We start from the raw sequence: 22,161 nt of genomic DNA on the forward strand, positions 1-22,161 counted from the left end.
CTTTGGATGTCTTTAGTAGTCAGCCTTTTTAATTCTTTGACTTACAGGTCAAGCGTAATATTTGTGTATACTTATGGAGTGTTATTAGTCATACGTGAGTAGTAATAGATTACTGTTACATGTACTGTTTGCATATTTTATGTCTGAAATGTATTACATTGATTTGTTTGCATATTTTTCCCCATAGCTTGCCACACTAGCATTTTTGGTGCCCTACATTTGTCTGCATTTTCTATGACACCAAAAAGAGATATAGGTATGCAGTGTCCTCTTTTCTGTGGTAGGACTGTTTTATTCAGCCACAACTTTAGTTTGCAGTCTCTCTTGTTGGAGGGATATCTGCAGAAGAATGTTGCATTGCACCATTATTCATCTTCAGTAGACGGTTGCAGTGTGAAGGTATGAATTCTGCAGCTCTGATCATATTCATTTATCTAGTTTTATGGCGATTTATCCCATAACTTTACTGTTCACCTTCAAAACTTATCTGCAGTGCAGTCCTCAGATGAAGTACACTCTATACATAGCAGCTATGAATCTTCTTTATAGAATAATCTGTTTTTGGAAGTTAAGTAAACATTTCTTTATTGTTATGTCCTTTATAGTTAGTTTTGTTAATATACCCATTTCTTTGACACAGGGAGGCCAAAGAATGTGAAGGAACAAGATGTGTATATTTGTGATTATCGATTGGACAAGTCAGCACATCTTTTCTACAAGATCCATCGTAATAGGTATCCTGTATGTACCAAACCTTATGCCTTTGATCACTTTCCAAAAAGGCTAACACCCAAAAGGGACTTCTCGGTAAGTTTCAGTGGCAACAACCAGAAAGCAGGAATTTGAAAGGGCATAATCTGAGGCAGAACTAATTGTGTAAAGTATTTAACAGTGCTCTGTCATTAGTCTGTGGATTCTAAACAGTCTCTATGTCTGGACATTAGCAGTTTTGCTACCTCATCCCAGTTTTTTGCTGTGGCAGATGCTGCCTGTGTGTGGCTTTTTTTTTTTTTGCTTAACCTGTTTATGTATAATAATATGCTTTGGGGCTAATGAAAATGTGTGAAGTATTTCTCCCACAGTGAAGTTTCAGTTGTGAACTCAAAAGTGTTGATGTGGAGAATACATTCCAAAGATCATATTTCAGGAGTAAGAACTGTTTCTGTGATTTCAGTGGACTCCATTTTGTGTTACATTTATGTAATAACTTCTAGTTAACACTACAGAAACATATTGGTGGAGAACGAAAAGGTAGACTTGTCAATTTACTAATAAAAATCAGGCATGCATATTTAAATAAGATGCTTTTCATGTTGCAGGTTATTGTGTAGTGAGTACCATTTGCAGTTGTACTGCGTTATTTTTTTCTCTTTATTAGTCATGTATGTCTATATTTGATTAAAAATGTAGAGGAAGGGGAGATGGGGACTTGCAAGGTGGCTGCACACTGATCTATGGGTTCATTGGAGAGCTCCATTGAAAAAAATGAATTTGTGGGGTAAATTAGTTTAGGTAGACTATAGCTACTGGCTACAAATTACAGTGCCTGGATGTCAACAAACAAGAAATTTGGAAAAAGTAACAGGAAATCAGCCAGAAAAGAAGAAACAACTCTGATAAAAATTTTGCAGTTGTTCCGCAGAAAATAGTTATTGTTTCAGCTTTGGTACAGGGGAGTTCCTCCAGTAATTTAAAAGAAAAAATAAAGCATTTATACTCAGAGGTGTTAGAAGCAAGTGGAGTAATCAAAGGCTGGAAATAATAGAAGGTGCTTTAATGTGGCTGTTGAGGTGAACTGAAGAAAAAAATGCAAAAATCAGAGGTTGAAATAAGGCTGAGCAAGAAGCTTCTCAAAAAGAGCCGTTTCAAACAATTAAGTTTTCTTTGTGTGCTGTGTCTTCTAATTCTGAGATTCTTTGCTCTACCAAGGAAACTGGAAGGAACAGACAGTATTGATTTTTATGAAGGTGCACACAAGTAACTGGACTGGTGATCCACAACATAATTTGTTAAATGAGGGCACATTGTGTGTGTGTTCCAAACATGGCCACAAGAAAGCAGCACATTCCTATATTAGTAAAGGGTCAGTCGCACCAGCAGGAAAAGTTACTCCTGACAAAGTTATAACAGAAAAATACTAATAATTGTGGACAGCAGAAAGTTTGTGGAAAATGACTACTCACTGTACACGAGGTGGAAGAGAAGCAAGTTTATCTCAGTGCTCTTTGAATGTCGAGTGGCAGGTGTGAGATTCAAGCTACTGCATCTAGCTGTCTTCAGAATATTTTTTCCTTTAGCATCAGACATTTCTGGATGTAAGACAGGCTGAGAAGAAAATAGAAAAAAAAATATTGCCACAAAAGTGTGAGCCTGCAAGCAGCAGAGTACACCACTTCTCATTGGAACCTTGTTGTGAAACCTTTTCCATTGTTCCAAAGGAAAATGTTTGAGTTAACAGAGAAAAGCAGAGGAACTTACTAGAAGAATCAGAAGTACTTTAGACTTGAACCAGAGTCTGGTGTTGTGATTAAGAGATGATGAGGAACAAGACCAGCAACATTGTTAAATTAGTGAATGAATGGAATACTAAAAAGTATCAGTCCCATTTGATGTGTGAAATGTGACTTTGTAAGAAGTGTCAGAGAAAGATGGGAATTTTGTTGTGTGTTAAAATGGTTAGAAGGAGTTTGAAGAAGTAACTGTAAGTAAACCATTTTTGTTTTTATTAATATTTGTACAAAAATTTTGTGAGATAAATTGCATGTTTTATCGTAAAGTCGTTTTTTTGTATGTATATATGGATTTATGTATATATGTGTGTGTGTGTGTATATATATATATATATATATATATATATATATATATATATGTGTGTGTATTTGTGTGTGTGTATATGTGTATGTATATATATATATATATATATATATATATATATATAATATGGGTCACCTTCATTTGCCCACAGAAATTTCAGGCATCCCAATTGCCAGACAGTTCATTTCCCCGACAGTTAGAAAAAGGCAAGTAAAAGATATATGTACTTTTCCTTGACAATTGGAAAAAGGCAAGTAAAAGGTATATGTCCTTTTCCCCACAGTAGTGTGATCCTGGAGTCAGAATATATAGTTGGGGGGGCACAGACCCCAGCTACTTTGGTTTATAATGAACAATAGAAAACTAAACTGGACAATATAAAACCAAAGTAGTTGGGGGGGCTTTGCCCCCACACCCCCCTAACTATATATTCGAATTCCAGGATCGCACTGCTGTGAGGAAAAGGACATATACCTTTTACTTGCCTTTTTCGAATTGTCAGCCAAATGAACTGTAGGGCAAATAAACTGTCGGGCAATTGGGCTGCCTGAAATTTCTGTTGGGAAAATGAACTTTAGGTGAAATGAAGGTGACCCATATATATATATATATATATATATATATATATATATATATATATATATATATGTGTGTGTTTGTATGTAGTCAGGTATATTTTAAATGTGTGGTAGAAGGATTCTTATCATTGACTGCTGTATATGGTAAATATATTAAAGCTAGAAAGTATTTTTCTCAGTTGTAAAGCCTAGAAAAGAAGCATGTTAAAGTAATATAATGTTCTGATCTTGGGCTGCTGGGGTGGGGGATGTAAAAGTATGGTAATCACATTGTATGTAGAGTTAAGTTACTAATGTTAACAGGGGAGAGTGGCTAAATTAATGTCCTTGGTTTCAGCTATAGAGAAATATTTTTTTAAGCAAATAGGCATGGCAAATAAGAGAAAATTTTGAAAGTCATGGAAAATGGTAGTTTTTGCATTTGCTAAGTCAGTAGGTATTTTTCTGCTGGCGAATGTTCTCATTTGCACACAGAAAGCCTTCAGTTGCAAATAGAGAACCACGAGAAGTCTGAACAATATGTATGTGCTTAGTAAAATTTACAAAGGTGTTCATACAGCTGCAAAGTTACTAGCTGTTTTTTTTTTCTCATTACCAACTGCTTGTACTTGAATAGCTGTATGCAGGTGCATGCAACTAATCATAAGAGGTCTGAGGTCTGAAAACACTGTGCTGAGCGAAATGTACCAGATGCAGTTTAATCAACATTTAAATGTACATTGGCAAGCAATTCATTGAAAAATAGTTTGAAATTGTGGGAAGTTAGTTTAGGTAGTACCTTTCCAAGCAGTCTCAGTGCTGTCATGCGTTAGTAGTTGCCCTCAGGTAGCCTCATTGCTTTAACATATCTAATAAATGTTGCACAAGTTTAGTTTATTTAGACATAGCCAGTGCATTTTTCTTAAAGCTAGAAGTTAATGTTTATTGCATTTATGCCAGCTTTTTTGCTTCTGGTTGAAGACTATAGAGATAAGAAAGGAACAAGGAGCAATCAGAGTTAATGGGAACACCGGCTTTAGAATGGCTAACCTTAATTTTAGAGTAGGGTAATTCCTGTGAGTGCAGCCAGGAGTGCAATTTGGGTTATCTGTTTCTATGTGGACGGGCAAACTTTATTTTTAAAAAATATATGTAGATAGGTGTTTGTGTGTGCGCGCGTGCTTGTGTTGCAAGTTAATAGGATGGGCATTCCAAAATCCTATTTATTTATTTTTTTGTGGGGGAGGGGTATTTTCATTGAAGCAAAAAGTCCTGAAAAATGTTACGTAAGTTAAAATGGAGATAAACAATTGAATAAAAGATCAGCCTGACAGTGTGTGCATGTCAGCTAGAAGTTGGAAATATAGATTCAAAGCAACTGTCATGTATAAAAGGAGGTAGTAGTAGTTTTCTGTCCTAACAGATGTTCTGTTCATATTGTCATGGACTTTAACTGGTTTTACAGGTTCATAGGTAGGTACTAGGCTATTTGGCCCTAGGGCCTATATAATCCTAGCCAAACGGTACCCCGGCTTTTGCCACCCAAGAAAATTATTTTCCTGTGCCCCTGTCAAGCAGAGCCACAGAAGTGATCCCCGAGGTGAATTTCCTATCTCCCATCCAATCATCAAGATTTTTCATGAAGAGTGCTAATGAGGTTTGTTTGATATAGATAGGTAGATTGTTCCAGAGTATGGGAAGTCTCTGAGACAGGAATCTATCCCTCCAGCATGTTCTGTTTATTATGGTGACCAGGTTTAGGTCCCTAGAGTGTGTAGCTCGGAGGGATTGGGATTTCTGTACGTGGAGCATGTCCAACAGCTCTGGGTTTGACATAGCTTTGTATGTTAGGCAGAGATCGCCTCTGAGTAGGCGATATGCGACAGAGTAAAGCTGGAGTTTTTTGAGAGGGTCTGCGTAGGTGATCTGTTTGAGGCCAGTAATCCTCTTTGTGAGGTATTTCTGTGGCCTTTCCATTTGTTGTAGATGTCTTGTGAGGTACATACCAAAAGGGGCGTTGTACTCTATAATGGGTCTAATGAGTGACGAGTAGAGGGGAACAATGACCTCTTTTTTCCTGGATGAGAAACCTTTTGTGATGAGATGAAAAGTAGAGGGTATTAAGCTAATTTAAGAAATGTGTGCAAATGGCAATGTTGCAGAGACGTGGTCATTAATAATTTAAATTTGACAGAGAGAGGTTTTCAGGATGGACTTTCACCAAAATATTATAGACAAATGAAAAGGGGAGTAATAATTCGTATTGCTGCAGGGATCTCCAACAGTGATAGAAGAGGAAAGAAAAGACAGTAATGGTAGATTTTTTTATAGTAAGGCACTATTGGCAGTGGAGGAAGATTATGCCAGCATGTATTTATATTCCACCAAAAACTGCTGTTATGGAAATAGGGAGTTTTGGCGAGAAGTCAGTTTTTAGCATGGAATATTTACGGGTGGGTTCTGTAAGTTGAGGATGTATCTGGGGATATAGAAGGGAAAATATAACAAAAGATGGGTTTCTAAACGAGTATATATGAAAATTTGGTATGGAAGATGTTAGTTCAGTAGTAAGAACTCAAACCAGAATGTATATTATTATTCCCCATGGTACAATAATTGAGCTAGACTAGATAGAATTTGTTTCACAGGAGCATTTGTATTTAATTTGAAACATTGATATATAGCCAGTAACTGTTTCAAAAGATCATGCACTGATAAAAACTAAAATAAAAATGCATTGTATAAAATAATAAGACAGTATTGCTTTCCTACTTAACCTGTTAAAGAAGTACAATAAATGGGTACTGGAAATAATTTTAGAGTTACTATTAAAAGATAGAAATTTGTGCGGAAGGAATAGTTATTGAGTTGGATAAAATGAAAGTGGAGTTTAAAAACATGGTGCAAATAAGAGAAGAAGAGATATGGAAAAGTAATTATTTTGAAAGGATAATAAAAGTTAAAGAGCTGCAGAATAAGGAGAATCTCACAGAACAAGAGGAGGAGCAACTTCAGAGTGCTAAAGAGAGAAAAAGGAGTATTTGGATAATATGAAAAAGGGTGTTGTCAAGCACCTACTTATTAAAGGCAAATCGAGGGCACAACAACTTCGGCAACAGTCACCAAACTCAAACAGCATATGACAAGAAAATAAATGCCTAAATATCACCTAGATGTATATTATAGATATTGTGCAATGGTTATGAAAAGTTAAATAAAGCAGGGGAATGTTGAAAACAATAAAAGGCGCAAATGGAAATATTTATGAAAGACTTCATTATGCTGTGATTAGAGGAAAATGTGACTTAATTGCTAAGAGAGAAAGAGATGAGGGAAATGGTAATGTGTAAATAATCAGTAGGGAAGCCCTCCAGGAATAGGTAGTATTCATGTGGAAATTTGGAAATTGGGAGGGAAGAAAGGGATAAAGATCTCAAACTGTTTGCATTTTATAAGCGGGAAGTACCAACATCTTGGAAGATAACTGTGGTGTAGCTGTATTACCCAAGGAGGCTAAAGACCCTTCAGACCCAGCTTCATATAAGCCCATTTAAATTTTAAATCATGTTTATAAAGTGTTTGTCTGTACTTATTAACAGTGTGGTAAAGGTGTTGGCAAAATCTATGACAATAGTTCATGGTAACTTTTGGGAAGGGAAACAAACCTCTGACAACATTAATATTGCAGTGATTATGTAGAGGAAAGAAGAAGAATGAAAAAAAGAGACTGCTGTTGAGTCTTAATAAAGAGAAAGTATTCAGTACAGTCAGTTGAGATTTTTGTTTTTTTGAGGAGCATGATGATAGCATTTGTAGGCAGAGTAATAATTAAAGGGATATGTAAAGGGTTGAAGGCAAGGCAGGAATTAAGGTGTGTGTGTGTGTGTGTGTGTGTGTGTGTGTGGGGGGGGGTTACACTCCTACAGACTGTGTTTGGACAGAGGAATAAGGCCATGGATGTTATCTTTCCCCTTTATTTGCTTTACATTTAAAGCCATTTCAGAGAAAAGGGTGTAAATGGTATGGTAATCAAAAAAGTTACTGTTGTTTACAGATGAAATTAGTTTGAACTTGAAAAAAATTCAGAGAAGGGAATTAGTCTTGTGGAACATTTTGAGGCTTTCAGGTTTTTTCAGGCTATAACATTAATGACAATAAAGTAAAGACTATGACTAACTTTTGTGCCCACACTTATTTATGGGGGGATAAGATTGAGTATTTAGGTGTTTGAATTTTGTTATAGCAGCTAAGGGATATGATGGAAAAGACTAAAATTGAAAAACTAGATGCTTTTGATTATGGATAGTAAGATACAAACAGTGAAAATGCGAAAATGCTTTAGTCCCTTTCGTTTGATATACAGGTCAAGTCTGTTTTTATCAATCAGAGGAAAAGTTGTGTATGATAATTCAGAGTTGCACATTTTTTTTGGGGGGGGGGTACATGGGATAAGTTGATTCTCCTCATAGAACAAAGTAGTTTAGGATTATATGATTTGAAGTGATACTTCAAAGCTATGCAGTATACATAACGCACGTAGGAAGTTGCACCTCAGAGTGGAAAGTTATGATGCAGAAATTGGTTGGGTTAGAGAAACAGGAGAGAGTAAGATTTTGGATGCAGATCCTTAAGAACAGTAACAGTAGCCATGCAGAATATTATATTCGTAAAGTATCACAAAGTATTCTAAGAACTAAGCCAGTGTGGAAATGGAGGAAGGAGATTTTACTAATAGCGATGACTGCAAGTTCAAATTCAGGTGTATTATTATGCTTAAATTCCTAAACACTTCGCAAAAAAACAAACACACACAAACAATGCATAATACCAATTATAATAATACCAAAGAAAAAACTAACTGATAAAATGAAATAAATTTGCAATAAACATTTCACCTGGAAATTATATATGCTCATCTCTAGGTCACTGTTGATGTAGCCTAAGCTGTGTGGTTTGTGTCGCATGTCTTTTGTATTCCAGTGAGACACTGAGGCACTGTGATGGGTTCAAGTTTTTTATTATACATAAACACATCAGGAACTGTAACTGGAACATGTGTTTAAGCTGTGACTGACTCATTACTTCAAATACTCTTGCATGTGCATCTCCATTCATGCTTGAACTCAGTCTGACTGACTTTACAAAATGGCACTGATCTTGCACATGCTCAGTAACATATATGCGCGTGCTGTCTAGCTGTAGTGACTGACTAGGTACAGTACACACACTGATCTACATCCTTCCCCTTTGATTTGTTCAACGTGCAGTAGAACAAGATATGTTTACAAGCTAGATATCACAACAACATAAAACAACAAATTAATTCAAGTCCAAGTCACTGTGCATCTCGGAATGGGTCTGGAAATTTTACCCGATCTGGTCACAAAAACTTTGACTGTGTTTTAGCAACAGGGACAGTCTCTGGGGATTCTTTTACAATTGGAACTTCGGGAATTACATCAGGATTACTTGAAGAAAGTATACTATCCTCTGGAATTCAAAGTGTAGAGTCACTCTGAGAAAAAGAGTCTGTGGCACAGGCAATCTGCTGCGTCACTGGTTTGGAGACTGGTAATATGCGTCTTCGATTCCTTTTAAAATCCATTTTATCATGATGTAAGATCTTGGTTCTACACAAATATTTTTGACATTTCCTACTTGGTCATATCCTTTAGATGTTTGCATTCTCACAATCTCTCCTTGTCTTAATGGTCTAAGAAGTTAGCTGGATTTATCCTAGTACAACTTTTATGACTGGCTTTTACTCAAAAGTTGAGTCTCGACCATTCTGTTGTTTGCATTTGGTATCAGTAATTGTTAACTGATCAGAGGAGTTGTTCGTGTCTGTCTGGACATCAGTCTCTGAGCAGGTGACCCAAGCAAATAATCTTGAGGAATGTTTCTGAGATTAAGTAGGTTAAGAAAAACATTGATACCATCTCTCCTGGATTTCTCCAACAAGTACTTTGCACTTTGAACTGCACACTCTGCTAATCCATTGGACTGTGAATACTCAGGACTACTAGTAAGATGGTCAAAGTCCCAAGACTCAGGAAAATTCTTGAACTGCTGACTTGTCAACTGTGCACCATTGTTAGCTATGACTGTGTGCGGACTACCATAAACAGAAAAATGTCTCTTCAATTTTTTAATGACAGCACTGGACGTTAAGTTAGGAAGAAGGTCAGTTTCAAACCAATTTGAATAAGAGTATACTAAATGCACCAAAATGAAAGCTAGCAGCTGGACCCAAAGCAACTCTCCTCAATAAATCCAATGAGAACCGCCAAAAAATTAAAATTCACTTTAATGGCCTAGAAACAATAAATAGTGGACACTTTTGTTTAAAACACTATTAAACTTCATCAGACATAGTATGAAACACATCACCTCTTTAAATACTAACTACTTACTTTTGATTAGTTATCCTCATGCTTACTTCAACACCACCAAGCCTTGCTTTAAAGTTGCAATGTTATTACATATGATAATATATTGACTTTTGTACAATAATATATTTCTTTGTGAGAAATTGTTTAACACACCTAAACCACTTATACTGCCTTTAAACTATTTTCTTTCTCTCCAGTGCCTTTAGCTTTAGAACTGGCGTAATTGAACTACGGTCATTAATTCCTGGCCAGATATCCGCTTGTAAATTCACCTGCCATTTTAACTCTTTTAATTCCAAATAAACCCCCCATGCTTTCTTATCATCAGTGCAAACTTGATCAATGACCATAAATTTAAATTTGTATCCCACTTGATCACTAATATGTTTAGCCAAAGCGTTATTTAAATTATTTTTTCTGATAGCATATTCATGCTCATAAATTCTCTGGCAAAATTGCCTCACCGTTTTGCCTATGTAAAATACTAAATATGCTTCACAGACAGCAATATATACCACTGCTTTTGGTTTACAGTTGGATTTCTGTTTTATTTGATATATTTTATTCCTTACAGTAAAACTGTTTCCTGTATTTATTTTGTGGCACCAGGTACATGCTCCACATCTAGTTGTACCGTACATGCTATAAAGATTTTCCTGCCCTGTATATCTAAATAAATCCTTGAAGTTCATTCCCTTCCGATACACTGTGGTAGGTCTTACAGCTACATAATTCCTAACACTGGGGTCTTCTAATAAGATGGACCAATTTTTCTCAAATATCCATTTCAAACTTCTACAATCTTCACTATAAGTGATGATCAGGGCTTTAGAAAAATCCTGGCTATTATCTAGATGCAGATCTTGTGCTGGTTGACCTTCAAGTGGAAAAAAGTCATTTCCTAGAGCAGTGCTCCCATTCATGTTAATATTCTGGCTACTCAATGTAGCCATACTATTCCTGCTATTAAGAATATGTCTAAAGTGACCTCTTTCTCATTTATTAATTACCTCCTGCACTAGCTCATCAATCAAATCGTTTGGGTACGCTCTTCAAAAACATAGAGCATAAGGTGCCACATTCTTCCAGAAAATCATCTTGCCTGGTCACCATACAAGCAACTCTCACCAACTGTCTTTTAATGACAGATCTCTTTTGATGTTCCGGCTGTGAGCTGTTGTAATGTAGGTAACAGTTGGACTATGTTTCCTTCCTGTGTATTGTGGCTATATACCTCTCAATGTTATGTTGTCCAATCTCGCCTTCATTCTTGCTGTTTGGGTTCGGAGCCGAAACCTCGGCTCCGACTGAGCCTATACTAAAGGTCGAGAGATTCTACTGGCTCGAGGCTGTGTCCTATCCCATGGTGCTTAGTGGCTATTCCCTAGATCTTGTTTGCCGCTTGAAGCTTCGGGATTGTCTTCACTGGCTCAGGCTTGAAAAGTTTAATATTTTATATATTTTATAATAGTTACTGTCTAATTGTTAGCTGTTTTTATTCACTAGTTCTATCGTAATAGCCTTGTGCTATTTTAGGCTTTCTAAACCTTGAAATTTTACCTTTGCGGCTATCTTTTTCTTTGGGCCTTGCTGTCTCCTCAAGAATCTGTTTAAATTAGAGGATTCTTGCCCCTTTTCTTCCTTCTTTCCTTTTTAGGAGTACTCTGTTTAAGTTAGAGGCATCTCCTCTGGTGGAGGAGATAGTCATTTAACTTGAGACTTCTCCTCCTCCCTTTCCTTCTTTTTATATATATAAAAAAAAAAGTCAATAAAAATAGCTTATTTTAGATAACTTTTTTGCTGTTTTCTCTTTTTATTAAAGTTATAGTTTGTTCTAACTTTCATTGAGAATTTTTTTTCCTTATAGCTAGCATGTCTAAGGAACCAGCTAAAGAACACAAGTCAGGATTCAAGAAGTGTGATTCCTGCGCTCAGAAGATGTCCATTACTGACGGACACACTAGTTGTGTGTACTGTGTGGGTCCACTCCATCTTCAAGACTCCTGCTCCATTTGTCATAGTTTTAGTGCCAGGGTCTTGCAGGAGAGGAGGAATAAGCTTATACTGAGGGGCTTATTAAAAGTGGACAAAGGCAATCAGACCAAAAAATCGGACAAGACTCAAAAGTCTGCTTCATCTGCTCCAGTATCTGAGCTGACAAGCAGCACTAAACTTGATGCTTCTTCGGCTCCGAAAGTTGTCGGACCCGAAAAACATGGTTCTCCCTTGGTTCCATCTGTCTCATCGGAACCGTTATGGAGCCGTAAGAGGAGCCGGACACCATCCTTGGAGTTTGTTCACTCTGTGCCAGTGTCTCCTTTACTACAGTCGGTGGCAGGTAGCCACAAGTTTTTGTCATTCCTCTAGATCCTCCAGGCTATCAGATGATGATGTGGAGCGGGTAGTGAAGAGGTTGCTTTGGACCTAGGCCCTAGCTGAAATTCTCTCAAGCCCAGCCCATCAGATCTTGGAGCTGACAACAGTACCTTCTACTATACCGATTTCTCCTCCAACTCAAATGAGTTTGGAGCCAAAGAGTATGGAAGTCGTTGTGCTGGAACCACTGGAGCCAGTAATCACTACTGATATCTCTGCTCCGACATCTGCTCCAGTTTCCTCGATGATTTCGTCCATCAAGGGACCTGGGGGCCGACACTCCCTGGTTGGCTCCGGGGGGTAGAGTCGAGTCGGACCCTTGTCGGAACTGGCTGTCCCACTCGGCACCTCGGCTCAGGTGAGTTCGGCTCCCACATCTGCCTCAGCTACCCTCCTCGGTGCCGAGGAGATCTCCCGGCCTCCCGGGGCCGGAGTCTCTTTCGGCCCAGGACCGCTGTGCCTTCGAGGTGATGCGGAGTGTGCTCTCAACGGAGTCTGCTCCACCTTTGGCTCCAGTCTCTCTTCCCCCTAAGGGACCAGTGTCCACCTCTTCATTACCTCTCCATCACCCACAGAGTAGAGAGCCAGTGCCCTAGGAAGCCACAATGGGTGGATCCTCCTCTTCTGATACCTCAACGGAACATCCCCTCAAGGAGGTCCCTCGGAAGAGACAGTGTAAGAGGAAGCACATAGACTCTCCTGAGCATGTCACTTCTGATACTGACTTAGAGGATTCAGAAGGGTCCCCAAAGTCACCACTGAGGATGTCTCTTTTTCAGACATCCTGGAGATCCTTAAACAGAGGGTTGGCTGGAAGTTCCTTTCCCCTTCTGAAGATGAGTTGGTATACCTGGAGGCATTTGGCTCTCGCCCCTCCACCTCCTGAGTGTCTCCACCTTTCGACCCACTCCTGGGTTTGGTGAGCCGAAAGGTGTGGGACTCTCTAGACTCAGTGGACCCCATTCCGCGGAGGCCTAATAAGTTCATTACAGCCCCGGAAGATAGGCAGTATTTAACTAAAGGGTTTCCTGTTGATGCAGTGGTGGTGGCAGTGGCCACAAAAAAGGAGTTAGCTGAAACTTCTGTATCTGTTCATCCACCGAACAAAGATTCTCGTACGATGGACAGATATGGGAAGCGTATGTTCTCCTCAGCGGCCTTTACTTTATGTTCGCTGAATTATTTGTTGCACTTCACTTGACTTCAGAGGGATCTCCTAAAAGAGCTAGGAGATACCCTGCAAGGTGCTACAGCCCAGGACTTCTCTGATAAGGTTAACTCCCAGCTTGCAACCTTAACCTCCATATCTAACTCATCCATGTGGCTCATATCTTATGCAGCCGATGGAGCGAGCAGGGCAGCAGGCACAGGAATAGCTGTTCATAGACATTCCTGGATGTGCCTTTGTGAGTTTGCCAAACCCTTCCGTTCTCCCTTTATTGACACTCCCTTTGATGGCTCGTTATTGTTTGGGCCCAAAGTAAAAGAAACTCTCACCAGGAGCCAACAAGATGGTAAGACTCTGTCTGCCATTGGAGTCCATTTTTCCGTCCCTACCAGACCTTATCCTTCAGGTCAAAAGGGTGGAAAAATGTGGTTCCGTAAATCCAAAGGAGCCTTATCTGACACTCGTGGTGATCCTTCCCCCAGGGGCAGAGGGGGAAACGACAGAAGACACCATCCACGTTGCAGAGGGGGGGTCTGCAAAACCAGGGCGACCGAGATACATTCTCTGGTAGGCCCTTCCAGCACTCCTGAAAGGAAGCCCACCTGTCCACCTCTGGAGGCAGTCGGGGGGAGAATATCGCTGTACCCAGAAGCCTGGCTGAATTTGACTCAAGACAAATGGGTACAGCCCATTATATCCATAGGATACGACATCCCCTTCCAATGTACACCTCAGCTACCAGAGTTCTATCCCAGACATTCCATCCAGTCAAAGAGATCAAGCAACACTAGAAATACAAAAGTTGCTAGGAAAAAAAGTCATCCAAGAAGTCCCCGCAGACCAACTAGGATCCGGAATTTACTCAAGGTACATTTTAGTTCCAAAAAAGATAGGGGACTGGAGACCCATATTGGATCTCAGCAGACTAAACAAGTCAGTGAAAAAGTCAAAGTTCCGGATGGTAACACTGCAGTCTATACTCCCATTTCTGGGAAAAGACAATTGGATGTGCTCGTTAGATCTTCAGGAAGCGTACTACCACATAAAGATGGACAGGCGTTCAAGAAGATTTCTACGCTTCCGGCTGGGAGCCAGTCATTACCAGTTCAGAGCTCTGCCCTTTGGACTCACCACAGCCCCCAGGGTGTTTACCAAATGAATGGCAGTAGTCACGACTCATCTGAGACACCAGGGATTCCAGGTGTTTCCGTACTTAGACGACTGGCTCCTAACTGCCACCACCAAGCAACTACTGATCAAAGCAAGAGACTACACCAACCATCTCTTCTCAAGACTAGGCATTACTATAAATACAGAAAAAGCTGCCTTGTTGCCATCACAGCATATTACATTCATTGGTGCAGATTTAAATACAAATGACATGTTGGCAAGGCCACCTCAAGAAAGGATGCAGACGTTACGCAGTCCAGTGATTATTTTACTCAACAAGAACAGAGTACAGTCAAGATTTGTGCTGAAAGTCCTAGGCTGTATGGCAGCGACGACAGCACTACTTCCCATGGCATGACTTTACATGAGAATATTGCAGTGCTTACTCTTCGCTCAATGGTCCATGCAGGAATTACTTGTCTCATGAAATTTTCTTATCTCACTCTTGCAAGAAGGACCTACTTTGGTGGATTCAGTCCACTCAGGTAACAACGGGGCAGACCGTTTGTACTTCCTCAACCTATCGCTACAATAACCACGTAAGCATCCCAGATATTGGGGGGGGGGGGTATTATCTGGGACAGACGGTCCAAGGAGTTTGGAAAGATCATGAGTACCATTTGCATGTCAGTGTTCTAGAGATGAGTGCTGTGCTTCTGGCATTGCAAACACTTCAGGACTCTCTTCCCACGGGGACTATTGCAATTCAGACAGGCAATATGTCGGTGGTATGGTACATCAACAAACAGGGGGGAACCAGATTCTACCCTCTATGTCGAGAGGCCCAGAGAGTGTGGCAATGGGTGATATCTTCTCAACTCTTTCTGACAGCAGCGCATATCCCAGGGAAATCCAGCATTATAGCAGACAGGCTAAGCAGAGCGATTCTCATGCCTCATGAGTGGTACCTCAATCAGGAAGTTGCGAATCAAATTTTTTGCAAATGGGGCCAGCCTTGCCACTCCTTTCAATTCCAAATGCAGCAACTACTTTGCTCTAATCTCCCCTCCGGGAGAGTCACCGAGGGATACACTGGTTCACAATTGGCCCCTGGGTCTTCTTTATGCCTTTCCGCCATTTTCTTTGATTGCAAAGGTCATACAGAAAGTAAAGTTGTTGAGTCGCAGGTTAATTCTCATTGCGCCACACTGGCTTTATCAGGTTTGGTTCCCCTTCCTTTGGCCCTACCTTCAGGAGGACCCATGGATCCTGGACCCAGTGCTGGATCTTCTGACGCATCAGTCAGGAACGCTCCATCCTGCACTCCACACCCTCAAGCTGACAGCTTGCCTGCTCCACTCCTGCTCTTAGCCAGGTTTCCGGAATTGTCCCCTGCAGTTTGTCACATTCTAGTCTCCTCGCACAAGCAGACGACTAGGAATGTCTATGCAAGCAAATGGAAGAGGTTCTCTTGTTGGGCTGACAAAAGACATATAGATCCTTTTATAGCATCTATACCTGTAATCCTGGAATTTCTAACAAAAACCTTTAATCAAGGGGCAGCGGCAGCCACTATTCGAGTTCAGTTAGCTGCTATTTCTAATTATCATGTGGGAGAATCAGGATCTAGTCTAATGTCTCATAGACTATGCAAAGCCTTCCTCAAAGGTACTTTTCTGTTAAGATCTTCCTTCAGAGAACCACCTCCACCTTGGCACCTTAATCTAGTATTATCATCTTTGATTCTGCCCCCTTTTGAACCAGCATCATCTTGTTCATTAAAATTTTTATCTTGGAAAACACTCTTCTTGACAGGAATTACTTCAGCCAGAAGAGTATCAGAGTTGCAATCCACCTTATTTGATCTTCCACAAAAATAGAGTTTCCCTCAGGACAAATCCATCCTTCTTGCCGAAAGTTTGTTCTCAAACCAATTTAAACCAAAATATAGAATTAACAGTGTTTTTTCCAAACTATGGCAATAAGGCAGAGTATAATCTCCACCAACTGGATGTGCACAGACAGGACCAAAGACTTTAGAAAGTCAGACCAACTGTTTATCTCATATTCAGAAAATAAAAAAGGTTTGGCAATCTCAAAAGTTACTTTGTCCAAATGGCTTACTGAAATCATCACATATGTCTGATTCCCACAATAAGGAACCACCAGGGAAAATCAAAGGGCATTCAAGTAGAGCAGTATCTACCTCAGTTGCCTTTCAGTCTAGACTTCCACTGGATTCAGTTTGTGCTGCTGCAACATGGGTTAACCCTCATACCTTTATTACTCATTACAAAGTAGATGTGGCCTCCTGGAGCAGGGCATCCTTTGGTTCCACTGACCTGAGGAGTTTATTCCCTTGAGCCACCCAAGAAAAAGGTGCTGGGGCTCTGTCCCAAACAGCAAGAATGAAAGCAAGATGGGACAACATAACATAAAGAAGTTATGTACTCACCATAACGTACCATGTTTGTTGTCCAGTATCTCGCCTTCAGTTTTTGCGTCCTTCCCAGCCCATCCCCCTCCTGGAGTATCTAGAGGAATTTTTCTGAGAAATTGGCAGATAAGGTCTGATTCCCTTCTTGCCTTTTCTTGTTAATTTTTATGACAATATGGTTTCAGATATTATCCTTTTGGATATTGAACATATCATAGGAACCTTCTTTCTCAAATGAGATCTGGGGAATAGCCGCTAAGCACCATGGGATAGGACTCCTCCTCGAGCCAGTAGAAGCTCTCGAGCTTTATAGGGTTACCACCTGTCCCTTTTTGCGAGGGACAGTCCCTCTTTGGGCAATTGTGATCTGCGAAAAAACCCTAAAAAATGGCAAATGTCCTGAGATTTTAGAACAAAAAATATTGGTACTTACGTATTATCACAACCAGATCTTTGTAACTGGGGTTCTTCCTGATGTGATCACGAAACAACTTTGTAGTACACTGAAATGGGGTGTGTGAAGTCCAAATCACGTTTTGGATCACCTGGGTTCTGAAGGAGGAAGTGGAGGAATGAGCAAAATCATCGTCCTTGGCACCATCCTTTACCGGCGTAACTTCCACCAAAATAACATGAGCAGGGCACACTACATTACGTAAGATTCCTACATGTCATTCTGAAAGTGCCAAAACAGTAGTTGACACTTCACACACCGCTTTTCACTTAAGATAAAAGTAATTTCATGATTACATTAGCATTTACAGCATGTTACCAAATGTGGTTGTGATATCACACAAAAGATGAGCAGACATAAAGGCGAACTGAACTCTGCCCTACGCACTCCAGTTTCTGTGACTGACAAGCCAGCCTCAACACACATAATCCGTTCAGCGATGCTCATAAACTGCTAAACTGAAGACACACACGCAAATATGAGGCCAACATTTTCCAGTAACAGACACGCACACTTCATATTTTTTCTACAAAGCTTTGAGCACAACACCTAAATCACTGTTTCCCAGTAATCATAGAAAATTAACAGCCTACAGTTCCACTGCAAAGCACAATGCCGACAGAAAGCGGGAAGGGATGCTAGCCGGTAAGACGATTTCTGCAATTGTTTTTTCCTACGTCGTGGCAAAACACTACTTAACACTTTAGACACCCCTTTATACTTCAGCAGAAAGACATTTCGTCATCACATTACAAGTTAAAACCAGCTTATAAAATCTGGTTGCGATAATACGTAAGTACCTATATTTTACTTATGTTTTCTTTAATAGTTGTATAAAATGGTTATTTTGTATCTGAAACACCCAATGTTACATGAAATAGCATAAGCAACTCAAATTCTACAATAATAAGCTTTTATTTGTGCATAAAATAAAAGTTCTGTACTTTGCACTAATTGTATATATGTTTTGTCCTGCAAAGTCTCATATTTATATAAAAATGTCCCACTTTAGACATTTGGAAAGGTGGCAACCCTAGAGCTTTAGTATAGGCCGAGTCAGAGCCGAGAGTTTGGCTCCGAACCCAAACAGCAAGACTGAAAGCGAGATGCTGGAGAACAAACATGGAACGTTATGGTGAGTACATAACTTCTTTTTAATTTTGTCTTTGGCTAAATAGACATCTAAATAGTCCATATAATTCAAATTAACGGTCCAGGTGAAACGCAGAAAAGTGGTCATACTATTAATGTACCATAAGAATTCTTCAAGGGAATCTTCTGAAACTTTCCAGATCAAACTGTCATCATCCTGTAACCTAATATATGGTCTAATGTGATTAAACCTGGTGTTAAATATATAATGCCTTTCCCAGTGGGCCATGATGATGTTTGCATATGCTCCTCCACAGGGAGACCCCATAGCAATTCCTTTTTTCTGCAAATAATACTTGTTATTAAATGAAGCAAAATTATTACTAAAAACTAACAGTTCCATGATGAGACTGATTTTATCATGGGGTATTCCCTATTCTAATAACATCTCATTTGCCCATTCTAGTCCTATCTGTTGAGGAATAACTGTGTACAAATCACACACGTCAATAGTTACCATTATGTCTTTCTGGTCATATTCAGTCCCATTCATGAATTCTAAAAAGGATCATGAATCTTTACAAATCTGTCTTTTTTTAGTTAGTTTTTAATAATAATTTTGTTTCCTTTAATAAGTAGTATTTGCAGAAAAAAGGAATTGCTATGGGGTCTTCCTGTCGAAGAGCATATGGAAACATCATCATGGCTCACTGAGAAAAGCATTATATATTTAACACCAAGTTTAACAATCACATTAGAACATATTATAGGTTCCAGGATGATATTAGTTTGATTTGGAAAGGTTTGAAAGATTCCCTTGAGGAATTCTTAGGGTACAGTAATAGTACAACCACTTGTTTTGCATTTCACCTGGACCATTAATTTGAATTATATGGACTATTTAGATGTCCATTTAGCCAAAGACGAAATGAATGAGAGATATATAGCCATAATACACAGGAAGGAAACATATTCCAGCTGTTTCTTACATTACAGCAGCTCACACCCGGCACATCAAAAGAGATCTGTTGTTAAAGGACAGTTGGTGAGAGCTGCTCGTATGGTGACCAGGCAAAAAGATTTTCTGGAAGAATGTGGCACCTTATGCTCTGTTTTTGAAGAGAGCGAACCAAAGCGATTTGATTGATGAGCTAGTGCAGGAGGTAATTAGTAAAAGAGAGAGGCCACTTCAGACCCATTCTTAATAGCAGGAATAGTATGGCTATATTGCGTCGCCAGAAAATTAACATGAATAGGAGCACTGCTCTAGGAAATGACTTTCTTCCACTTGAAGGTCAACCAGCACAAGATCTGCATCTTAGGTAATAGCCAGGATTTTTCTAAAGCCCTGATTATCACTTACAGTGAAGATTGTAGAAGTTTGAAATGGATATTTGTGAAAAATTGGTCCATCTTGTTAGAAGATTCCAGTGTTAGGAATTATGTAGGTGTAAGACTTACCATAGTATATTGGAAGGGAATGAACTTCAAGTATTTATTTAGCTCTACAGGGTAAGAAAGTCTTTATGGCATGTACGGTATGACTGGACTGCAGGTTTCCCATTAATCCAAACAGTACAACATATTTCACTCTTGGCTGCCAACTGATAATCTACTATAATGAACAAAATCCACCTGCCAAAAGTAAACCACACAACACGTTTCCAATTAATAAAATAATATAAAACAAATGAAATGAGACGCAGAAGGCTGTGAAATCCAGTATATAAGGCCTTTACTTAGTGCAAAAACACAAGCGCTTTCACAGATATGCTTCCTCAGTTGTATACAAGCACTATAAAACACACACCTTTATATCAAAAATCACATGACAAACAGGTTATATAGTTATATAGTATTTTTATATATATATATCTTTTACATAATTTATATGTTTACAATCATTTTTAAAGTTTAATAAAGATATGTGATGTTTATATGGAGTTGAATAACACAAGTGTATTAGTCATATGACTGTTTGTCATGTGATTTTTGATATAAAGGTGTGTGTTTTATAGTGCTTGTATACACCTGAGGAAGCATATCTGTGAAAGCGCTTGTGTTTTTGCACTAAGTAAAGGCCTTATATACTGGATTTCACAGCCTTCTGCGTCTCATTTCATTTGTTTTATATGATAATTTACTATGTTAACTGTTTCATTAATCACAGAGACACCCTCAACGTAGAAAGTTTGCTCACAGCTCCCTATCTGATCTTGCTTCTTCGGCTGCTTTCTTTTAGTAAAAGTATATGCCACTTTAGACTAGCAAAACCTTTTGAAATGATTCCACTTTTTACATTTATGACACTGCTGACCAAAAGCTAAGCACTTCACTCATTTAGGTTCATGGGAGCCTCCACAATTACTATAGTTGATAATCAGGTTGGGTGCTGTGGCCAAATTCGGTGTGTATTTCTTTATCATCTTAGCTTTATGTTGTACACTATCAACATTCACACTGCAGGCACTGCATGCACATTTTCTCATTCATAAACATATTGGTATGCTTTTCTGTAAGCTCATATATTTAACAAATCTCAATGGCTTTGCTCAATGTTAAATCACTGGAAGCAAAATCTTCTCACTGCATCATTATTAACACCATACACAAGCCTGTCTTTTATTAACTCATCTTTCATATCACCAAGTCTGCACGTTTTTGCTCTATTTCTTAAGTCGGTAGTATATTTATTATTTTTTTATTTATTTTATTTTACATTTGTTGACTGGGAAAGTCCAACTGGACACAGATCCATTTTCAGCGGAGGCCCAGGGAGAAAAGCTCCAATAGCATTACATACCAGAAAATTTTACAAAAGAAGGAATAGCATACAGATGGACATATTACTTCCATATAAACCTAAGTAAAGTATAGCTTAACAGTTCTTAAAGGAGACATTTTGTAAAGTAAATAGGTTAAGATTATTCAGGATTCCAACAGTAAGATCTGTATAGAATATTTTTTTTTGTATTAATGTATATCTGAGTGTTTGCCTGAATTATGAATACTTGCAGTAATTTTGTTAAAGTAATAACAGCTGGTTATTAAACTTTACAGAGAAAGGAATCAGGGGACCTTTAGTAGAAACATTGAACAAGGTAATGGTAAGAATTAACCTGGGGAGTAGCATGAGCTACAGTGCTATAGTTTCACCAGACTTTTGATTTCTTGTGTAAAACCTGTGCCTTTCCATTGTAATATTCATTTAAGGTTACACATTTCTATAAATGTGCGTGTTAAGTACTCTGAGGGTCTTCCCGCATTTCAGCTGTTATCACAGTATGGCAGTTCTCTCCCTCCCCTGCATACATGGCATGTGCATACACAAATGAACATTCCTTCTCAATGGCTTCTGAGCCAGCTAAATTAAGAAGTATGAATGCCTTTGTATGTACATCTTAATCAGAAAATGCAGCCTGTATGAAAATATATTCTTGCTCAAACACTCGCCAGTTCTCAGCAATATTACTATCAAACACCAGCAGTCCAGGTCTATAAAATCCATGTGCCACAACAACAAAATTTGTTTAAATATAAGCATATAATCAGGTACTTGTAATTATGTTCAAATGCACAACAGTCTCTCTGAAAAGGCTTCACTTTAACACTGCGGATACTTCAAAAAGTTTTAGTTAATGCAAAAAAAGAAGTACATTGTGAAAAAAATGTGGTCGTTTTAGCCTTTTCATACATTTAGCACTTTGTAAATTATTTTGAACACTTATGTATTTATTTAGAGTACTTTTATCAGTATGTCA

At 38.8% G+C, this 22,161-nt stretch overlaps 1 protein-coding gene across 2 annotated transcripts in view; it reads left to right on the forward strand.

The window, feature by feature from the left end:
- Positions 1–22,161, forward strand: part of ASH1L (ASH1 like histone lysine methyltransferase) — a 3,741,676-nt gene that overhangs the window by 3,485,581 nt on the left and 233,934 nt on the right. For both annotated transcript variants that reach the window (XM_044080164.1, XM_044080163.1), the window contains exon 26: positions 641–807. In XM_044080164.1, coding sequence (XP_043936099.1) covers positions 641–807 — 167 coding nt within the window. The remainder of the gene's footprint in view (positions 1–640; positions 808–22,161) is intronic.

Source organism: Protopterus annectens, chromosome 8.part0, assembly GCF_019279795.1.
Source record: "Protopterus annectens isolate FY-2018-M chromosome 8.part0, PAN1.0, whole genome shotgun sequence".
NCBI lineage: Eukaryota > Metazoa > Chordata > Ceratodontiformes > Protopteridae > Protopterus > Protopterus annectens.